General features: G+C 37.3%; 1 protein-coding gene across 24 annotated transcripts in view; it reads left to right on the top strand.

The window, feature by feature from the left end:
• Positions 1-23880, top strand: part of ATP2B2 (ATPase plasma membrane Ca2+ transporting 2) — a 504660-nt gene that overhangs the window by 419184 nt on the left and 61596 nt on the right. For all 24 annotated transcript variants that reach the window (XM_074283932.1, XM_074283917.1, XM_074283910.1 and 21 more), the window contains one exon: positions 1841-2083. In XM_074283932.1, the coding sequence (XP_074140033.1) occupies positions 1841-2083 (243 nt within the window). The remainder of the gene's footprint in view (positions 1-1840; positions 2084-23880) is intronic.

Here is a 23880-nt window from a genome sequence, read left to right as displayed (position 1 = left end):
TTATCACTACCATTTTTAGGGTACACCAAATAAATAGAAAGCCCCAAATTCCAAGAGTTAGAACCTAACATTTAGCACCTCATAATTAGAATTCTTGGGAAAATTATTTTTAAAAATTTTAGCTGCCCTCCAAATTAGCAACTTATTACTGCAGTGGACCCATTTCTCTATTTAGTCAAACATGAAAGAGTTGGCTTGCCACCTGGGGTTGTTTTTCAGTAATTTAGTCCTCAAGTTAAAATCTTTCCAGGCCTATAATTGATGGGTAATTTACACAGTTCTAAGTTCTTGTTTGCTGTCATTTATCCATAACCCTTTTAATTATGGGATATACTAATGGGATCTAGGAGCTGTCCATAGTTGTGGTTCCTTCAAAACAATAGGACAGCAGGATTGGGATTGTCATGACATACCAGAGCTCAAGAATTTGCTGGTACCCAAACTCAATGTATTGATTGACTGACGTTGGATATAGATTCTTTGAATTTAAGTTGGTCTGTCTGGATAGCCTGTTTCTCAAATGTTTGCCCGTCCTTGGATCATATTTTCCTATTGTTCCCCTTCAGATCCTATTTCTTTAACATTTCCAGTGTTCTTCTTGACCCCAGGTATGGCACCTACCTCTGATCCCTGTTGGCTTGGTATCTCATGCAAACTACCCTAAGAACTACCCTCTTTTGGCCAATCAACTTATGTTGTCCTGAGCTAGTCTCACAAACTGAATTTATTTTTCCACCTAAACTAGTCTGCTTGTACTACAACTCATACTATGGAGAACCCTCTTGTATTGGTCTGTCTTGGCCTGATCCTCTGGAAGGTGACTAATATTGACCAAGGTAGATTCTTCACTGTCCCACAGTTTTTTCACTTAATAGATTTGAATATGCAGCCCTCTAGAGGCTAATTATTTTCTCATGTTCTCTATCTCTGGAATTTTAGTATCCTTCTCCAAGAAGGTAGGGCTGTTTGTAAATAGCTATCTATTTGTAAATAGCTATCTCATCAATGGCAAATAACCAAAAAAGGACAGGATCCCACAAATTTTTTCCCCACACTAAAAAAAGAAAAATGTAAAATATTAAATAAATACCATAATATAATCAAATATTAATATATCTTGTATACATATATTTTATTTAACATATACTTTAACATATTTAACATGTATTGGTCTACCTGCCATAGGGGAAAATTGGAACAGGAGGTTTTGCAAGGGTCAATGTTGAAAATTTACCCATGCATATGTTTTATAAATAAAAAGCTATAATAAAAATATTAATATATCTAAGTTCTATCTTTGTTTCATGATTATTAAGAAAAGATGTCATTTAAAACAAAACTAAGTGTTGTCAACTCCAAGGTACAGACTGGTACCTTACTCATGATAGATTTATAAGTTATGGTGTGCCCACTTGTCCAGATCCTATACACATTTCTGCTAGTCCCATAGTAACTAGTGGAGATTTTAATATTTGTCTATTTCCTGTGTGTTTTTAGCTTGAGGGCCCCAAAGTATTTAGGAAGATAGGGATGGAGGAACAGTGATTAGGAAGAAATGAGGAATTTAAGAAATATTGGTAAATAACTGGTAAACAAACCAATCAGTCAGTGTTTGAGGCTGATCCTAATCATGACTCTGTCCACAAGATTTTACACATTGCGAGAAAACAGACTAACTCATCATAAAACCACTTGATTGATTAGTCACTTGCTTTAGAATCTGGGATCCTCTTCCCTTCACTTTGCTATAGTGGATGCTATTTCTATACTAAGGCTCCTGCCACTTGGCCAAAGCCAGTTGTGAGCAGGCTGTGTTTTTCCTTCCCTTTTTATCTCTCAGAAAATGATGAAGGACAACAACCTCGTACGGCACTTGGACGCCTGTGAGACGATGGGCAACGCCACAGCTATCTGTTCTGACAAGACGGGGACGCTGACCACCAACCGGATGACTGTGGTTCAGGCATACATTGGGGATGTCCACTACAAAGAGATTCCAGAACCCAGTGTCATCAACTCCCAAACCATGGAGCTGCTGGTGAATGCCATCGCCATCAACAGTGCTTATACCACGAAGATTCTGGTAAGTGAGTGGGGACTGCTAGTTGCAGCGGTCAGTGAGACCCAGTGCATTGGAATCACTGGGCACATTTTGAAACATGCTTCATCTTAAAACATCTTACCACTGGCCACCAGATACTCAAAACGATTTTTCAGTATCTAATTAAACCATTCCGTTCATGATAAATTCATCTTTTTATTATACTCTTATTTAAGAATGGGGAACATTAACTATGTCTTTAATGGCTGACACAGGCTCAAAAGTTGGGGGGGGAAAGAGTCAGCCATACAGATGTTACTTCCAGATGTTTGACATTAAACAATCAAAACATATAGGTAAAGAATAAAGTGTTTCACATTTGTTCCAGATGTTTTTCTTCTATTATACTTCAGAGAATAATTTCTAATCAAGTTTCTGGGGCAGCTATGAGCTGTCTAACTTCCCTTGACAAAACCACTGCCTCTCTGAGTATTGACACTTCTCAGAATCATATTATAATATAAATGAAGCCAGCACAAAGTGGCAATGAAATTGGAATGGGTCACTGAAAATAAGATGGCCTCTTCTGTTCTTCAGACACTTATGTGGGGAGGAGTGGCAACTGCACTGTGAGGAGAGCCTCCCCATATCCCTGGGGCTGAGGATGTGAATAAAATCAGAAAGTAGGTCAGCTTGGTATGCACAGAATGCTAATGAGGGAAGGACCTAAGGTGCAATGCAGAGGACCACAAGATGGTTCCCTTTGCAAAATTAGAATTTTAAAAAAGTGATACACATTTCTACTAACTATTGAAGCAGGTCATTATCTACTATGGACTTATCCTAAAGATATGGTGGACTAGGAATTTCCCAAAGAGGCTTTTGGGTCATTTCAGGGGAGTGAGAATTATGGAGAATGATTGAATTTCATGGAATGGAATGGTCTAGGAGTCAGAGGACTTGGGTTCAAGCCCCAGCTCTATAACTAGCTTGCTGGGTGCTATAGTGAGACTTCTTTTATCTATCTAATTCTCAGTTTTCTTATTTGTACAATAAGTGTGTTGGATCAGATGGTCTGACACCTAGCTTTAATGACAAGGTCAAGGTTACTCAAACAATCACAGTAGGAGCCTAACTCTTTGTGTATCTAAATCAAAAGTCTTAGCAGGCTAGAGTCACTGACACTGGATCCAGTATTTAACTGGGGTTAAAATCTTGACTTTACCATTTATTAGCTTTAGGTATATCACTGAACCTCTCTGATTGGCCTACATCACTGGTGCAAAATTCAAATAGAAGTTGATTCTGGACAGAATATTGATTCAGAAAATCACGAATTAACATCACTGTGTTGTATTATATTTTTATTTATTTTGTTTAAAATTTCACAATACAATTTAATTTGATTCCTGGAAACAATTAGGGAGTTTTGCTGATGGACTGGCTACCTGGGGGCCTGCAAGTTTTACACTTCTGTCCTAGAGGATTATTTTAGAATCTCTTCCAACTTTAAAACTGTAGCTGTTTTGGAAACATTAATGGTAGAATGAAAATTCCTTTGCAAGATCTTGAGTGACTTTTATTGTATTCAATTCATACAAAATGGTCTAAAGAAATAGTGATTAATTTTTAAATGCCTGATGATAGTAATAATAATGCTAACAATTGCATTTCAGTTCTTTGAAGCTTGCAAAGCATTTTGCATGCTATATCATTTTGATTATCCTATCAACTGTGTGAGATAGGTGCTACATATTCCTATTCCTATTTTACAAGGGAGGAGACTGAGTCTGAGAGAGAAGCTAAGTGATTTGCCAAGGATCCCACAGCTATTAAGTTTCTTAGGCAGAATTGGAATTCAAATCTTACTCTCCATGCCTTGTGCCACTTAGTTTTTTAAAATATAATTAAAGGAATACTGAGCTAGGAATCAAAAAAATCTGAATTTGAGTCTTAGTTCTACCAGTGACTAATAGGTTGTATGATCTTGAGAAATCCAATTAGTCAATTTTCTTCTTGAGATCTCTATTCTCTCAACTGTAAAATTAGAGGGGTTAATCCCATGATTACTAAGGTTACTTAGAACTCAGAGCAAGAAAGAACCTTATGGAGCATCTATGTCTTTTTTATATCTAAGAGATTTATGATGAGTTTCAATTGCTCTAAGAGAGAGAGAGAGAGAGTGAGTAATAACAAGAGTGAGAGAATGTTGAAGGAATGAAGAAGAAAGGGAAGGAGAAAAAGAAGGAAAAAACTTTCATCATCTTGTGGCCACCTGCACTACAGATGAATATTTCTAAATGTAATTAGACTGGTCCTCAGACATCAGAGATGGTGCCCATTGGCATATTTATCCATACCTGGGCCTTTTTAGCTCGCTAGACCCTCAAAGATGCTTTAATGACCTTTGGGAATGCAAGATCCCACCTTACTGTGGTATGATGAGGCTAACCTGTAGCTGGTTAGATCTAGACCACTGGAAGGAGGGAGTTCCCACCAATGTTATAGGGGAATTTGTGTCATAATTGCAATATAACTTAGTTATCTGAGCATTTCAGGGATAGAGTTTTTTCCTGTACTTTATAATGCAGATATTTGTCTCAGTTTTCTTCTTCTGATGTAATCTTGCAGCCAGCATCACGGTTTGTTGCTAAGAGGATCAAGGCTGTTTAAAGAAAGGGTTAGAGCCATCTGGCCAGTGTTTATTCTGATTTGGTCGCTGAAATGGTTGATTCAAGCTGAATTTTCTTGACAGTAGTGTTGAAATGAGCAAAAAAAAATTATTAGACTATTAAACCGAGAAGGAACTTTCAGGATCAAGATTATGGTATAATCCTCTCATTTGCCATTTTTCTCTCCTCCTTTTTTTAAAAAATCTTTTAAAAACAGTACCTTATTTTTCCCAATTACATGTAAATATAATTTTCAACATTCATTTTTGAGTTCCAAATTGTTTTACTTCCTTCCTTACCACCCTCCAAAGACAACAAGCAATCTGATGTAGGTTATACATGTACAATTAGATTAAAATATTTACACATTAGTCATGTTCTGAAAGAAGAATCAGAATGTAAGGGGAACACTATGAGGAAGAAAAATTTTTAAATGTTAAAGTATTCTGCTTCAATCTGCATTCAGAATTCATAGTTCTTTCTCTGGATATGGATGACATCTTCCAACACAAGTCTTCTGACTTGGATCACTGTATTGCTGAGAAGAGCTAAGTTTTTTATAGTTGGTCATCAAACCATTGTACTGTGTACAAGGTTTTCCTGGCTCTACTCACTTCATTCAGCATCAGTTCATGTAAGTCTTTTCAGGTTTTTCTGAAATCTGCCTGCTAATCATTTCTTATAGCATAATAGTATTCCTTTATATTCATATGCTATGTGTTCAGCCATTCCCCAATTGATGGGCATCCCCTAAATTTTCAATTCTGTGCCACCATAAAAAGAGCTGCTATAAATATTTTTGTATATGTGGATCCTTTTACTTTTTATGTTCTCTTTGGGATATAGACTGCTTGTTTTTCTGTAAGTTATAGGATTATAAATACAGGGCTGGAAGGAACTTTAAAGACAATCTAATCCAAATCACTCATTTTATGGATGAGGATAATAAGACCTAATGAAAGAGTAATGAATGAATTGCCCAAAATAACATAAACAAAGTGTCAAAAGATGAATTTGAATCCAGGTTTTCTGACATCCGAGCCAGTACTCTTTCCCCTCTACCATGATATCTTTTTCAATGTTCTGTTGATGCTTTAATTTTTTTTCATTGCTATCTATCCTAATAATACACTTGGGCCATTTATAGAACTGGCTGTTTTAGCAAAGTAAATAGTTAAGCATAAAAGATCAGACCCTTAGCCATGCCTAACAGTATACTTAGAATTCTGAATTCATGTATAGTCACTCCATTACTTCTCTGTTTGGAAAAAAAGCAAATAGGTTTCTTTATCAGTATGCTGGAATCAAGACCGATTTTCCAATGAACTGAATTCTGATGTCTATTATTACTTTATTTTGTTGTAATAATTTTGAATCTTGTTCTCTTTGTTTTATTCAGCTTGCATCAGTTCATCTGTCTTTTCAAGTTTCTCTGAATCCTTTATATTATATTACATTCTATTCATATATAGTGTCTTCAGCCATTCTTCAACAAGAAGTTGCCCATATTGCTTACAATTTTGTGCATCCTGAACAATATTGCTATAAATATGTTGGTACCTACAGGATCTTTCCTTCTCTTCTTAACTCTCTAGTGATATATACTGGAAGAAAGGTAAAGATAATGAGTTTAATTTTGGACATATCTTTATAGATACTTATGGGTCATTTAGATTGACATAGATATCTACATGTCCAGAAGACATGTGGAGATGCTCAAGTGGATCTCAGGAGGGAGGTGAGAGCTGGATAGGTAGATCTGAGCACTATCTACATAAAGATATAATTGAACTGAATGGAGCTAAAAGAGGAGAGAAGAGGATCCAGAATGGAATTGGCTTGAAGTCTGAAAAACTTAAGTTTAAATCCTGCTTCAGACACTTAGCAGCTACGTGATTCTGAGCAAGCTGCTTTTAATCTTTTTCAGGCCCTTCGTTTCCTCATGTGTAAAAGGGAGCTCCTAATGGCACCTACCTTACCTGGCTAGTTTGAGAATTTAATGAGATTAAGTATGTAAATCCTATTGAAAACATTAAAGGACCATAGATTAACTGTTATTGAAGTTAATCATGAAGCAAGGCTGACTGGATGACCAAATTTTTGTTACATCAAAGCAACTGAATCCTCACTTTCTCAAGGCAACCTTTTTTACAGTTTTCTAATCAGTTTACTGTCTTGCTGACTGAGGAGGCCATTCTAAACTCTTTCATTTCTCCTCAAACTTTCTATGGCACCCTTCTTCCACCTCAGCTGAGGACTTCCCTCAGATTTATAAAAAAAAGTTGCTTGCTTGAGACTTGCTGAGACTGTTCATTTTATATCTTTTAGATGACTTCCTTAATTGTCACTTTCTCCTCTATTTCATATGAAGAAATGGTTTTTTGCCTTGTAGAGATGAACTCCTTGGCATACACAAGTTGTCCCCTTCTATACAATCTTTTCTACCAGATTTCTCCTTTCTTTCACTCACTACTCTCTCATTAATCTTCAGTCTCTTCTCTGTCTAGTGATTGCTTCCTTGCTGCCTCCAGATATTCCCATATCTTTCCCATCTATCGTCATCTAGTAGCTATCATCCCGTATTTCTCATCCCCTTCATGGTTAACCTCCTTGAGAGAGCCATCCATACTCAATATGGATGTTGGGTAATATGGCTTTGGGCCTCACCATTCAACTAATGATCTATCAATTGCTAAATATAATTGCTATTTCTCATTCCTCATCCTTTTAGACCCCTTTTCAGTATTGGAAACTGTCAATCAAACTATATGACTATGGTCAGACTATGGTCTGTCCTCTCTAGATATTCATGAAACTTCTCTTGGCTTGTTCTCAATCATTTGACTGATTCTTCTTAATCTCCCTTTAGATCATGCTCCTTAACTGTGGATATCCCTCAAGGATTTGTCCTTGGTCTTTTTCTCCTTTCCCTCTATACTATCTCACTTGGTGAACACATCAGCTCTTATAAACAAGTTCAATAATTCCTAGATTTAAATAGCTAGTTCCAGTCTTCTGAATTCTAGACTTAAATTACCAGTTATTTCTTGGACATCTTGAACTGGATGTCTTATAGATATCTCAAATTGACTATGTCTAAAACAAAACTTCTCTCTCCCTTCCAATTTTTTATTTTTATAATAGCTTTTTATTTTTCAAAATACATGCAAAGATAGTTTTCAATATTCACCCTTGCAAAACCTTGTGTTCCAAATTTTTCTCCCTTCTTCCTCCCCCAGAAAGAAATCAATTCAATATAGGCTAAACATGTACAATTTTTCTAAACATTTTTCCACATTTATCATGTGCATTACTTTTAAATAGATTCTATATTTGTCATGTGTGTAAGAAAAATCAGACCAAAAGGAAAAAAAAGCATGAGAAAAAAAGCAACAAAGAAAAAAAAAAGGTGAAAATACTGTGCTTCAGTCCACATTCAGTCTCCATAGTTCTCTCTCTGGATGTGGATGACATTTTCCCTCTCAAAACTATTGGACTTGTCTTGAATCACTGCATTGTTGAGAAGAGCCAACCTATCATGCTTGACCATCACACAATCTTGCTGTTATTGTGTACAATATTCTCCTGGTTGTACTCATTTCATTCATCATCCATTCATGTAAGTCTTTCCAGGTTTTTCCAAAAATCAACCTGCTCATTGTTCCTCATAAAACAATAATAAGGAAGGGCTAATTAAATGCTGTACAGATTTAAAAAGATTTTTTTTTGTTCCCGTCATATCTCTAGTCCAGATGAATGGAGGCAGGAAGATGAATGTCTCTGATACCATAGGAAACATCATTGAAGCACCGGGGAGAGGGAAAGCTCTCTGGTGGTCACTAATCAGTTCCTCATAGTTTTCAAGCTGTTTGGTTTCAATTAGGTTTGAATGGCCTAGGTTTCAATTAGGATTATGTCTTTACTTGAAAAGAAAACATAAACAAAAACAAAGCAGTTGTTTATTTCATCTCAAATTAATCAACTTTAACTCTGATCTCTTCTACTCTTAGAATCCTAATTTTGTTCTATTTTCTAAATGGGCTGCAGTCTTGTTGGAATCCTTGGGAATTTAATCCCACACTGTTGGGATTATCACTACCACCATCACCATCAACAATAACAGTGAGAATAATTATGGTGATGATAGTAATTCTTTCTAAAACACTACATTTTTAGAAGTTCCTTTATTACAAGAAATTTGTGAGGTAAGTTGCACAGGGGCAGCTAAGTGGCACAACAGAGTACCAAGCCTGGTGTCAGAAAGACTATTTGTAAATTCAAATATGTTCTCAGACTCATTACTAATATGATCCTCGACATGTCACTTAACCCTATGTTACCCATTTACCTCAGTTTCCTTATTTATAAAATGACCTGGAGAAGGAAATAGCAAATTTTCCAATATCTTTAATAAGAAAACCCAATTAGGGTCATGAAGAGTTGAGCAGGATTAAAAAAGATTTCACAACAACAAAGTAGTGTGCTACTCTACCAACAATGCATCTGTATACATATCTTTACACAAATCCTCCAGCATTGACTATTTCCATCATTTTCCATCTTTCTCCATTAAAGTCATATACTAAATGACAGAGCCCAGACTAAAATGATAAGACTGAGAACTGGAAGGAACTGTTGAGATTATCTAATCACAGGACCTTGGGATCAGAGAATTAGAACTGGAAGGGAACTTAGAGACCATTGAATCCAACCTTATCTTATGGATGGGGAAACTGAGGCTGAAAAGGTTACATTATATAAGCTGATTTTAATTTTTACTAGTGGTAATAGGATAAATGAAGTAACATTCTAGGTGAGTGAATGAAAGGAAGGGCTAATTATGAGGTAAAATCTCAGAGTTGCTTTGATTTTCATTTGTCTTTTGTTAATGACTTGGAACATTTACATGGTTATTAATAGTTTATACTTCTTCTTTTGAGAACTGTTTTGTTTGTATGTTTGACTATTAGAAAGTGGATTTTAGCCTTAAATATTTCCATTAACTGAGTGTGTATCTTGGATATTAGACTCTTATCAGAGATATTAGATAAAAGAATTTCCCAGTTGACCTTCCCATCCTGATCTCAAAATGGTTATGGAACTTGAATATTAAAGGTCATATAAAAATAGAAAAGAACCAAATAAAGTACTTTTTAGATGACTAGACAGTAAATTCTTAATATAACAAGGGATAGAGGAGAATACAAAATATAAAATGCATAATTTTATAATATGAAATTGAGAAAATATGTGCAAATGATATAGTATCTTTTTCATTGAATAGCTTGTGATAATATTTGTGAAGCACTTTGCAAATCTTAATATGATACATAAATGCTAGCTATTATCATTATGATTATTATCATTTTTGATTATTGGAAGTCTTGAAGTTAAGGCTTAATAACTGCTCGTTGGCTCATTTGTTTAGGGAATTCATTTTCAAGAGAATTTTTGGACATAATGCTTCTATCTATCACTGAAATTCTAGAATTCTAATTTTAACTTCAGTGATGTGGCTATATGTGATGTTGTCATCTGATTTTTAAATTCTGCTTTCATTTTCATTTGAATGACCTCCATGTAACTTATTTTGTTCCAATAAGGAACTTATAGAATCAGGAATGACTTGAATCTGGCAAAGTCCAAAACAAGGAATTCTATTCTTACCTCATGTGGCAGTATCTAGCAGAGAAGTTGAGCCTATGGCTTAGAGACCTGTGACACTTCCTTTCCATATCCCATGCCTGACATTTGCAGTTTTTACCAAGAGACACTGAGACAATATGCAGAATAGCAAAAGCAGAACCTATATGGGACCATATCATGCCATGTGATTTATTTTTGGAAACAGTTCTCAGTGTGGTGATAGAGGCAAAAATTCCATTATGTCTAAATTTTATAAAAGTATGGGAGGAACATCTTAAATTTAATCAACTTTTCTATTAAGTATAACATTCCATTAAAATTGAAATCCTTTACCATAACAAAAAAACCCAATAGCTGACAAGTGTTTTTGTCATTGTTTTTTGGTGTGTAGGAAACTTACTAAATTTGATCAGCAATTTTCTTAGCAAATCTACACTTATTAAAAGAGGTATATATGCTGACCCATTAGCCTATCAAATAATCAATTTTTGTTTATCAGATACCATATATGAGGAAAAGTGGTAAAAAATATGGTATAACTTCATCTATAAAATGGAGACAATAATAATTCTATTAGTTATTTCATGAAATTGTGAGGAAGATACTTGCTAAACCTTAAAGGTATTATAGAAATTATAAAAAGGAGTTGTTATTATTGGCAGCAATCACTGCTAAGTGTTTACTATTCTGGACTAGAAATCTAATGTGTTTTGGTGCAAGATTAGCCATCCTTCTGACTCAATGGTGATGAATTTTTAAAAATCAGTCTCAAAAGCTTTGGAACCTTCTGAGAGTTTGTGTGGAGTAGTGGAAAGGACAATAGCCTGGGGAACAGAAGTGACTCAAGTTATTCTTGCAAAATGAAGAATTTCGATCAAGGGTCAGTTAGCTTCTCTAGGATGTACAGTTGCAAAGAATCATGAACTCAGGATCTCAGATCCATCTTAGGAATCTCAGCTCTGTCCTGAGTGACTTCTAAGAAAGCATTCATCCTCTCTGTTTCTCAGTCTCTTCACCTGAAAAATGAAAGGGTTGAAGATATGACCTCAAAGGTCTCTTCTAGGTCTGGATTGGGGATCTAATGATCCTATTATATTCTCTGGTATGATGGATATTTACAGAATATCAGCTCTTCTCCCTCTCCTCAAATCAGTTAGGGAGAAGTCAAAATGAAGAAAAAGCCAATAGGAAAGAAAAAGGAGAAAGCATTTGTTTAGTTCCTACTGTGTCAGCATCTGTGCTAATCATTCTGATAGGAGGAGGACCTAATATTTATATAGTGCCAGCAACTTTGCTAAGCATAGTAGTAATAGTAGGAAGAGGAGAAGGATAAAAGAGGGAGAAAAAGGAGGAGGAGGAATGGTGGTGTAGTAGTAGTACTATAGGAGGAGGAGTAGAAGTAAGAGGGGTAGAACAGCAGTAGCACCTAATATTTTTAGAGTGCTTTGCAATACAAGACTTTACAGGAACTTTGCTAGGCGTAGTAGTAATAGTAGTAGTAGTAATAGTAGTAATAGTAGTAGTAGTAATAGGTGTAGTAGCAGCAACAACAACAGTTAACAATTATATGGTGTTTAAAATGTTGCAGGAACTACACTAACATTGTAGTTAAAGTAGTAGTAGTAGTACTAGTACTAATAGTAGTAGTAATATTAATATTAATAGTAGTAGTGATAGTAGTAGTTATAGTAGTAAAGCAGCAATAGTGGCAGCTAACATTTATATTGTGCTTGCTGTGCCACGGATTCTGCTAAGTGCTTTGCAATTATTTTCTCATTTGATCTTCACAGCAGCCCTAGGAGATAAATTCTTTTTTACCCTCATTTTATAGATGAGAATACTGAGAGATTGGTAACTCATTTGCTAGTGTCACACATCTAGTCACTGTCTGAGGCCAGATTTGAAATGAGTTCTTCCTAATTCCAGGTCCAGTGATCCACCCACTGTGATGGAATCCAAGAGATTCTAATCATGTACCACTGATTGTAAGATGAAGCTTCCAGGTGGTAACTACTATGGGAATTCTGTAGTAGGAGAGATTTTTGTAGACCCAGAGTAGCCAGGAAAGGCATGACAGTTGGGCATGGGCTGGAAGAACTCACAGAAGTAGAAATGGGCTGGAAAATTACAGTGAATACCTTATCCCTTCTTCAGGCAGCTACCCCTTGTAACAACAAAGCTAACCAAAAAAAACCAAGAAACACACCAATGGAGTCTGAAAGTGTCTATGTATAATGTTCTAGTCTCCTGCCCTGCAAATAAGGGAGGGAGGTACATTCTCATATTTATTTGAGTCCAAATGGGTCAGTGGGAAGACTCAATTTTCTTCACTTGTAAGTTATGTCATAATTAGGGTGACACGTCTTATTCTAAAGGTCATAATATTTCACTAAAGCACATTTTATATAGTGCTTTATGGGAACCATGTGAGATAAGTAGTGAGAATATTATTATATTGTTTTGATTTCTGAGGATACAGAGGCTCAAAGAAGGGAAAAGACCTCACAAGAGGTTAGTTACTAGTTAGTAGAATCCTGCCTCTGTTCCTTACTACTTTATGACCACAAGTCATTTCATTTCTCTTCGAGAAAGATTAGATTCTTTCAACTCTCTATCCCCATTTCATTCTCTAGTTTGATGACATCATTGATTCTCGAGATAGGTCTGGACAATGGGAGGGGAGAACAGTTGGATGCAAGGGCAACAACATCCAACATAGTAGGTAGTAATGCTTATTTGCTTGAATAATTTTTGTTGTTGGTGATTCTAAAAATAAGTTATGGAATATTATTTTCATCTTCCCATAAAGCACAATATAAATGGTAACTTGTTTTTATAATTACTCTGAAACCGAGGAAGTGATTTAATGTGGTGGAAAACCATGATTCGGAACCAAAACAATTGGGTTTAAGTTGTGGGACTGCCATTGCCAATTCATGACACCTAAGGCACGCCGCTTTGCCTTGATTCACCAGTTTCCTCAGCAATAAAATATAGATAGTAGCTGTCTTCTACTTCTAAAGGCTGTTGTGACAGAAATGGTTAATTTTCAAAGTTGTCTTACAAAGCTGTCTTATTTGTAAAATAGGAATAATGCTTTTACCGCCTACCTCACAGGGTTGTTGTGAGGAAAGCATTTCATAAATAAATGACAGTGCCCTGTTAATGTGCGTTATTTTATTGTGATTATTGGTTCTTCCTTTGGATGTGATAAGTGGAGGCTGGCTTCTTTATGTAACACTGCAGCCAAATGCAAAATGATAGTTCTGAAATCGTTTTTGACCCCCCCCCCCCACTTCCCTCTTCCATCAGCTGAAAGTCATTTTTTCCTCATCATTGATCATAACACAGCATATATATCTTGTACATTTTTCCCACATGCTTTTTAAAATGTAATTGATTTCTATCACTTTCATTTTGAAATATAGTTCTCTATCCCTTCTTCAGGCAGCCATCACTTGTAAAAAACAAAGCTAACTAACCAAATTAAGCAACACACCAATGGAGTCTGAAAGCGTATATGTATACACATATACATAATCTCCCTCTTCTGCAAGGAAGGGAGAGAGATACAGTCTCATATCTTCTTATATGACTCCAAATCATAATTATCACGATTATAAGTATTCTGTTTCTTTTTTTTTTTTTCGGTTGGTGTTCTTTTCATCGACATCGCTATAATGATAGTATCTATTGTTTACCTTGTTCTGCTTACTTCATTTTGCATCAATTCATCTACCTTCCTATACTTTACTATATCCTTCATATTCATAATTTCTTATAGCATTATATTCTTCCATCATGTTCATTCATACACCTTGCTTAATAATTCTCCAGTCAATGAGCATTTAATTTGTTTCCAATTCTTTGCTATTAAAAAGTACAGCTATAAATATTTTGCTATATGTATCTTTCTCTTTTTTTAACTTCCTTGTGGTATATCCAGTGAGATCTTTGAATCACAGGACATCAGCATTTTCATCATTTTCTTTAAGTAATTCCTGAGTGTTTTCCTGCATGATTGGACCAATTCTCACTTTCCCAATGGTGTATAAATGTGCTTAGCTTTCCACAACCCCTCCAACATTGGCTGTACCCCTCTTTCATCATCCTTGCCTATTTGCTAAATTTGAGGTGGAACATTTAACATATATATTCTAAACTACGATAATTATGTGTTTACTTGTTCACCTCCCTATTAGATTGTGAACTTCTTGATGGCAGGGTACATGTCGTATATCTTTGTATCTCTCCCTGTTAACAGCTCTCTATGTGGTAGATACTTTATAAATGTTTGTTGAATGACTCGGAATCATTTGGTGTTTCAGTTGGAAGGGACTTCAGAGGTCACTTGTTTTAATTCTTTAAGCCAAGCATCTTTTCTGCATTATACTTCATAAGTGGTCATTTAGTCTTTATTTGAAGTCCCTTCAGAGAATAGGAGAGACTGCTGCCTTTGAAAGCAGCTCATTCCAATTTTAGCTTGCTCTGATTTTGCCTTATAATGAACCTAAATCTGTGTCTCTGATATTTTCACCTATTACCTCATTCTTCTAGGGCTCTCAAACCCTAGGTATAAACCCTTTTCAGATAATAGCTACTTGATGTCCCTTGTAAATCTTTACTTCTCCAGGCTAAGCATTCCTGGCTTATTTTTAGTAAATCTTCATGTGATGTGAGCTCAAAGGCAGCTGAGGCCATCCTAGTCCCCTCCTCTAGATGAATCCCAACTAATAAATTCTGTTGTTAAAATACACTATCCCGAACTGAAACAATATTTGAAATCTGACTGGGGCAGGAAATAATGAGGGTACCACCTCTACAGCTGGTACTAGAGTTCTAAAAACTATGATTCTTCTTATATCCTAGGAATAAGATTAGTTATTTTGGCTGTGATATCTCACATATTAAATTATGTTGAGTTGGCAGTCCTCAAATTCCCAAATGTTATTCTTAATCAAGATACATCGATCTATCAATAAATAGGAATCCAGGGGCCATCTAGCCAAGCCTTATCATTTTGAAGAGGCCAGGAGGTTAAATAACTAGACAGATATCACCCAGTTAGTAAGTATGAAAGGTGAGATTTGAACTCAGATCTTGTTTGAGAGCATGTATTCTTGCCACTGTACCACACTGCATCCTATTCCTGGATCAGTCTTGTGCTAACTACTAAAGAGGACATAGGAGAATATAAAATAGTGTCCCTCTCCACAAAGAATTTGAAGACTAAGTGAGGAGTTATGACTCACTCCTAAAATAGCCAGAGAAAATTAGGTTCAGAGCTGGATGATACTAATAGGGACAAGAAGAGAGCTAAGAAACTAAAAAAAATAATGAAAGGAGAAATTGTTTACAACCGAACAGGCAGAACTCTTTCTTGGGAGCTGAATTATCCAATTAATTAAAGGATCGAGGACCCAAAGGGCAGAGTTAAGCCAAAGTCCCTATCATGCTTCTCTGAGAAGGCATGGGACGTGACCTCTGGTGCTATGAGTAAGCGGAGGCAGTTGGAAGAGGAAGTAGATTCTGGCTGAAAGCTACATTCGGCAGTTGCTGACAAGAGTCCCTTATGGCCTGAGTCATGTCACAGCATAACCACAGACGGGCAAGCAAACTGAAGAAGCAGACTTTAGAATCTTGAAATCTTAGCCTCAGAGAATCACAGTGTCTCTCAACACATATATAGCAATAAATGTTCATTATTAGTAAGAGCTGGTCCAGCATTGTGGGTCAAATGTTGGAAAAATAGGAAAAATTGAATTCAGATTTTTTTGTGATACTGTTTGTGCACCCATGGATGGACAAATTACTGAAACTGGCTGAGCCTCAGTTTTTCATCAGTAAAATGGGAAAAATAATACTTCTAATACCTACCTTACAGAAAAAATATATGTGAGGTACTCTACAAACCTGGAAGTATTGTACAGATTCCACTTATTTTAATTGTTTGTTTTAATTATCGAGAATGATGGTATAGTATTGAGAGGCAGTGGAGCCATAATGGATAGAGAGCCAGCATTGGAACCAAGATGCTCTTGGTTCAACCTTACCCCTATATGTTCTGACAGGATGACTCTAGGCAAGTCACTTAACTTCCTGATTCTCTGGACAGCTCTTTAGAACTATAAATGTGCGCTGAATAGTTACCCATCTACAGTGATAGATGCAGTCCCTCACTTGGAGCTCCCTCCATTGATGAGAACACAGTTCCAGTAATAAGTAAATACAGTATTAATAAGAATTTATGGAACAGCTAGGTAACACAGTGGATAGAGCACTGGCCCTGAAGGCAGGAGGATATTACTGTATGATCCTGGGCAAGTAACTTAACCCTAATTGCCTGACCAAAAAAGGAAGAAAAAAGTCTATTAAAGATGGTGATTATAGTGTTGACTATGGAGCATCTTCTGGACTTGCAATCAAAAGTTCAAAGCTCAAGTCTTAACTCTGCCACTTACAGAAATCAAATTCAATTAAAATGCAATGTTTCTTCTAAAGTCATGTGGTTTGTAAGTCAAGGCATTTCCTTTTCCTGGAAATCATCTACAAAACAAGGGAATTGGGTTAGATGAGCTCTAAGGTCCCTCACAACTCTAAAATCCTGTAATTTTTTTCTGCCTCCATTGTCTCATCTATAAAGTAGGGCTTCTACTGCTTGTATGTCTCAGGGTATTTTTGGCAGTGGAAGGAGTCATTTGTAAATTCTAAAAATGTTACAGAAATGTGTTGTTATCATCACTGAGTGCTATGAATTCTGGGAGAATGTAAGCTCCTTGAGGGCAGGCACTATTGATTTTTTTTTTGTCTCCATATGTCAAGTACTTGGCAAAGTGTTGGGCACAGGCTAGACAATTAATAAATGTTTGAAATGAATTAATTTGAATTTAATGGAACCTTGTGCTGTTTATATGTAAGGATATAGAAGAATATCAAGGAACAGTCAAATTGCTGAAACAATAAAAGAATATATGTTACACTTAGGGACAAAATGCTGGGTGAAAAGGGCCTTGAAAGCCAAGTAGAAAACTTGATTCCTTAAACCAAAGACAATTTCTCCTAAGATCTCAAAGACAGATTTCCCCTTCAGCCTCCTTTAGGAGACCCAGCAGTGATGGAGAAGGTCCAGTGAAAAATGAGTGAACATAGCAAGCTAGCCAACAAAGATTACACCACTTCGATCTAATAGCCTCCCTCTCAGCTTCTGCCTATAAAACAATAATGTGGCAGACAGAAAACATAGGCTCAAATCTCAGTCTGGACATTAACAAATTGTGGCTCAGGACAAATCATTTTCTGTAGGACTCAGTTTGCATATCAACAAAATAATGAGTTTGAATGAAATAATCTCTATGGTCCATTCCAGTGATAAACTTTGTGAATCAATGAATAGAGAAAAAGAACATGGATGAGATGCCCAGACCCGGAATGCACCAGGATTAGTGTATCCTATTTTTGGGACTTATCACAACTTCCTTGGACTTTTCTTTCCTAATATGGTGCTAGATAAACTTTAAGGTCCTGCCAACTCTGAGTCCTATAGTCCTGGGATCTTATGAAGGATAGAAATTGTCAATGAGAGTTCAGAGGGAAGTTCAGGAAATGCTTTATGGAAGTGGTAGGATTTAAATGGAGTTTTTGCTGGAGCCTTTTATCCACTGCCTGCCAGGGTCCCTTGACTTATGGTGTGGACATGCCTAAGAAAATAGGAAAGGATTCAGAAAATGTTAGGAAAGAATTAGCGACCTGGTGATCATTGAGGCCCAACTCCCTGATCTTTAGTGCCTTGACCTTTTGTATAAACTGTGTCCAAAAGATCAGAAAATTTATAGTTCATCTTAATGCACAAGATATTCCTCAGAGTTGTGCAAAGACAGACACACATGCAAGGTTATTAAAGTATCTAGACTCCCTAGAACTCCTCAGAGTTGCCCCTCACTCTGTCTTTCTCTACATCTATGTCTCTCTATCTGTCTCTTTGTCTCTCTCTCTCTCTCTCTCTCTCTCTCTCTCTCTCTCTCTCTCTCTCTCTCTCTCTCTCTCTCTCTCTGTCTCTCTCTCCCCCCACCTATTTGTCTCTCTGTCTTTCTGTGTCTCTCCCTTTCTTATCTGTATTTTCCTTTCTCTATCTCTATTTCTTTGTGTCTCTTTCTCCCTCTTTCTGTCTCTGTCTCTCTCCATCTATGCCTCTCTTTGTCTTTCTGTGTGTGTGTCTCTCTCTCCATCTATGTCTGTCTATCTGTCTTTGTCTCTTTCTGTCTCTCCCCTTTCATCTATGTATCTCTCTAACTCTGTGTCTCTTCCTCTCTCTGCCTCTCTTTCTCTCTGTCTCTGCCTCTCTCTGTGTGGGTCTCTGTCTGCTTCTATCTCTCTCCCCATCTCTTTCTGTCTTTTTCTCTCCGTCTATACCTCTCTGTCTTTCTGTGTATTTCTCTCTCTCTCTCCATCTACATCTGTTTGTCTCTTTCTGTTTCTGTCTCTCTTTTTCTCTTTCTGTCTCTCTCACCTCTATGTATCTCTTTGTTTCTGTCTCAATGTGTGTGTATCTCTCCATTTTGATCTCTATCTGCCCCCTCTCTCTGTCTGTCTCTTTCCCTCTCTGTCTCTGTCTCTCTCAATCTCTCTCACTCATTCTCTCTCCCCCTCCCAAAAAAACCCCCAACACAAGTCAACTGCCACAGTATAACTGGGGCACCTCAAACAACAGCCTAAAGATCTAGATTATCTCTACCTTTATATAGGCAGACCTAGAACAGATGAGAGTTGAATGCTATTCTTAGGGTTATTGACAATAGCTACTGCCTCTCTGCTCCATATAAAAACTGCCCTACCTTCCTGTGCAGAGCACATGATTAAGTCTTCCTTGAAGGCTCACCATTCTGTTCCCTTTCCAATGATCAGAGGAGGAAGGTGAAGCTATCTCACTAGGTACATGGTTTCCTGTGAGCCAGTGCTGATTCACTGACTCCTCCTGAGGCGGTATTCCTGAATATGTAAAGGACCTAAGGATCTGCACCCCTTGGTGCAGCCCTGTCTAGAACTCTCGGTATGATCAGCCCGTCCTTCTTGTCCTTATAGCAAAGGGCTCGTCTGTATCAAGAGCCACTCCAATACGTTCCTTTGTATCTTTAGGGTTCTGCCGGGAGGGGTATTCTGCTGACTCCTGCACCTTCTTCTCTTCTTGAGGCTTCTCAAACCCAGGTGGAGGCTTGAACTTAAAAGTTTTCTCTACTGGGAGCTTCTTCTCACTCTGGTGTCCAAGAGCCCCTCCACTGCCATCCTCACGGTGAAGAGGACGCTGGTCAACCCCTCCTTCCGCGTTACCTTGACTCAAGGCTCCGGCTACTGGTGTGGGATCTTGGGAGGGGTTGAAGACTCGCCCCCTAACCTGACTCAGAGGGGCGATTTTACAACCCTTCCCACGATTCCGCTACCAAACCCAAAGAAAAACTTCGCCTGCTTCACAATTGCCCTGTAAGTCAGCTCTGGGCTTTTGAGAATCTGTCCCCATTATTGGATTCTGGGGACACCAGCTTGAAAGGCAAACAGCTGTGTGTGGAAGGTAACAAGGCGAGTCATTGCTTGTAATGATTCATTTTCCTCTGAACTACCAAAAAAGTGTCCAAGTGTTATTGATGTTGAAAATAAATAAGGGAATATGATGGGGAAACTGGTTTCTGGGTATCTGTGATGGAAAGTATGGGAAGCAGTGTTTCTGAGTATGTGAAAATAGCATGGTTTGCAGAAACTACAAGGTATAGAGTACACGGGAGACCTTTTTTTAAAAAGATGTTTTTAGAAGATGTTTAAACAGGGGTGTGCTGGAGTCAGCTTGAACTGGCTTGAGAGAGGGCTGTTAAATTTTCAGCGTGAACAATTACACCTCAGAAATCACCAAGTGCTACAAATCAAGGCTTGATTTAAAAAAAAAATTCTATTGATTCTATTCTATTCTATTCTAATTCTATTTCTGGACTTAAAGTAATGGGGAAAATGTTTGTAAAAGTCTGTTGTTCTTTCCTACAACTTGTTAGGAAAGCTAATTAATTAACTAACTTTAAAAAAGTTAGTTAAATATTTACCAGCACACTCCTGCTTCTCTATAAGTACCTCTTTTCCTTTCCCCTTCCTTCCCTAACTGATGCGGCAGTATCAAGGGATCTCAATCCAAAAGGGCTATTTGAATTTCCTGACTGTGTGTACCTGGTGGAGAGAAATAACCTCTTTGCACAGGAGTTTGAGCTCTTAAAAGTCATGTGGTCAGAGTAGGTGGGATCACCCTTCGGTTTGGGGTGCACAAGCAGGCCAGCGGACAGGTATGGTGTGTGTTCCTCATTTGCTATATCAGTATGTGAAATAGTGTGATTTTTGCCCATGTGGAAACTCCCAACATAGAAACCCCTCCAACATCCTCAAGCTAATAAAATAATGATAGCTAATTTCTCTATATCAGCAACTAAATAGGGCGGGTATTTAGACAGGTCCTTTTTAGGGTCCTAGATCTCCTCCCCCTCCCCACCAAGCCATAATATGTTTTCAAGATAAAACATTCTAAGTCCCCAGGAAAGGTTCTACCAATACAGAGGCATGAGTTGAAATATAGGATTTTTGAAATGCTTACTAGTACATTTTGGCTGGACATTTGGGCAATTTTATAGAGAATCCACAAAAGTAGGTGGACAGTGAGATTGAAGTTAATGTAGAAGTCTTAGATTCTAGGCTTGAGAAATTCTTATTTTCTCATAAAGTAATTGGATAACTAGTGTTAGGAGTAGCATGGTTAGATCGATTTGGTGGGAAGATTGTTTTAGCAGCACAGGAAAACAGTGAGAACGCAGAGAGTAATTGGGAGACTTCATTTCCAAACTCCCAGTGTGGAACTTCATAAATCCCTGGCCCCTCCTTCATATATAAGGAATGAAGGAATGAGGGAGTAAGGTTCAACATAAGCCACAAATGAGCCAAAGCTGCCTGGTCCGAAGGAAAAGAACATGATTAGGAGTGAAGAAGAGGAAGGAGAGAAGAAATAAATCAGACTGAGATCTCTGCAGGGAAATAGCCAATAAACATTTATTAAGCCCCTACTACATAAATCACTGTGCTAAACTCTGGGGATACTGAAAGATATTCCCTGCCCATGAGGAACTTTCAATCTAATGTGAGCTTTCACATAATTTCTGTGTATAATAGAGGTCATAACAGAGTGCCAGTCAGAAGTCATGGCCCACTGAAGCTCAAAACAACATTTCCAGAGCCATAGAAAGAATTAGGTCTGTATGGAGGATGGCCAGGAAAATCATGGCAGAGGAAAGTGAATTATAAAGTGCCCAACTCTGACATTTTATCTCATCTGGACAGTTTCTGGAAGTTAGACACATATTCTCCATCCCCAACCCCCTTCCCTATCCCCTTTGCTTAGCTGCTGTACCACTGGAAGTCTGTACAGCTAAAGGCTCTTCTGAAACCTTAAATACATTATGCCTGCTATTTTACCTTTGTCAAATATGTCCTTACCTCCCTCCCTGGTCTGCCAAAGTACCCAAATAAATGACTGAGTCACACTGTCCCTTTATTAAAACCATGTCATCATTCTCTGAATAGGTTGTGATTCCTTCTGGGTGCAATGATCTAAACCTTATTGATGACTCCATAAACTTTCCAAGCATGGAAATACCAATTACCAGTTGATCATATCCAAAGTTATGGCTAGTTTTTCTGAAAGGTTTTATTTGTTGAAGTAGCTACCAGCAAAAAACTACAAGGAGATCAGAATCAAGCAACACTTAGCATCAAAGGAGACTCAGGTTTAAATCCTGACCCTGTGATAGGGAGCAAGTCTTTTAACCTTGAGGAGCTTCCATTGTTTCTAATCTATAAAACAGGATTATTAATAACCTCTGTAGTGACTATATCTCAGAGTAGTTGTGAGGGTCACATGTGACCCTTAATGTAAAGCCCATTGGAAATTTTAGAATATTATATAAATGAGTCTGTTATAACACTAAATACCACCACTATCACTACAACTATTACTACCATTGCCATTACTACTACTACTACCATCACCATTACTGCTCCTCCTCCTCCTTCTCTTCTTCCTTTTTTCCTCCTCCTCCATCCTCCTCCTCCTCCTCTTCCTCTCTCTCCTCTTCCTTTTTCTCTTCCTCCACCTTCTTTTTCTCCTCCTCCTCCTCCTTCTGCTCCTCCTGCTGCTCTTACTACTACTACTACTACTACTACTACTACTACTACTACTACTACTACTACTACTACTACTGCTGCTACAGAAACTAACCTTCTTGCTAGTGAGAGGTCTCTCCTTGGACTCTCCCTATAGCAGTGGGAGCAAAGATCCTCAAAAGTACTTGTAGTGCTAGAGATTTGAAAAGTTCAAAAGAAGATTCCTCCCTACCATTGACTTGATAAAAGACCCAACCCATGGAAGTGAGAATCAATGAAGGAGCTGAGTGCAGGCAAACTGAAGTTTGGATGCAACCAAAGATCAAATGTAGTTATTGTCAAAGAGAAGGAAAGAATCTGGGAGCAGAGGCTCCCAGCCCTCACGTTGGAGATGATTCTTCATGCATGACTTGGGCTGTTGGTGTAATCAGTCTGCTGGGACATAGAGGAAGCTTCTGATTTCCATAAAGTTTGCTTTCTTGTTTCTTACCATGTGAGCTGCAAGCAGCATGAGTCTGTGTTCACTCAGCCACATCATTGTTGCTGTCTTAACTTCCCCAGCTTGATGGGAATTGTCATGCTGCTCTGTTACATAATTACACCCAGCCATTCAGCTTGCAATGATTAGATGGCTTTCTGATTAGCGAGTGATGGAGAGAGATGTCACTTTTTTTTTCTTTTTTCTTTTCTCCATGAAAGCATAAAATCAGACTAAGTAATGTTGGCTAGATGAATGAGAGGTCTTCCTGACGTTATACCTTCATGTGGAACTTAAAAGCTGGAAGAGACCTTATAGAGCATTCAGTTCAAAAGCTATTTTACAGATGAGGAAATAGAGGTCAGAGAAGGGAAGAGTTAAAGGCAAAGTTAAAGTTTCCTGATAATTTTTCTTGAATTCATTACATGATACCAAGCACTTGGCACTTATGAATTTCTACCTACTTCAATTCTATGGAGTAGGATCAACACTGTGAAAGATGCTCAGGCTGTTTCTTTTTTTTAGTTCTTTTTTATTAAAACATTTTTACTTTCAAAACATATACATGGATAATATTTCAACACTGACCCTTGCAAAACTTTGTGTTCCCATTTTCCCCCCACTTTCCTTTCCCTCTTCCCTATGTTAAATCCAATATGTATGTGTATATATATATATATATATATATATATATATATATATATATATATATATATATATATATATATATATATATATATATATACAATTATCATGCTGCACAAGAAAAATCAGAAAAAACAAAAAGGAAACAAAATGAGAAAGAAAATAAAATGTAAGAAAACAACAACAAAATGGCTAGGTTGTGATCCACACTAAGTTCC

The sequence above is a fragment of the Sminthopsis crassicaudata genome, chromosome 1 (genome assembly GCF_048593235.1).
Source record: "Sminthopsis crassicaudata isolate SCR6 chromosome 1, ASM4859323v1, whole genome shotgun sequence".
NCBI classification, from domain to species: Eukaryota; Metazoa; Chordata; class Mammalia; order Dasyuromorphia; family Dasyuridae; genus Sminthopsis; species Sminthopsis crassicaudata.
The sequence above is the reverse complement of the archived record's forward strand: the minus strand, read 5'-3'. Positions and strand labels throughout refer to the sequence as shown.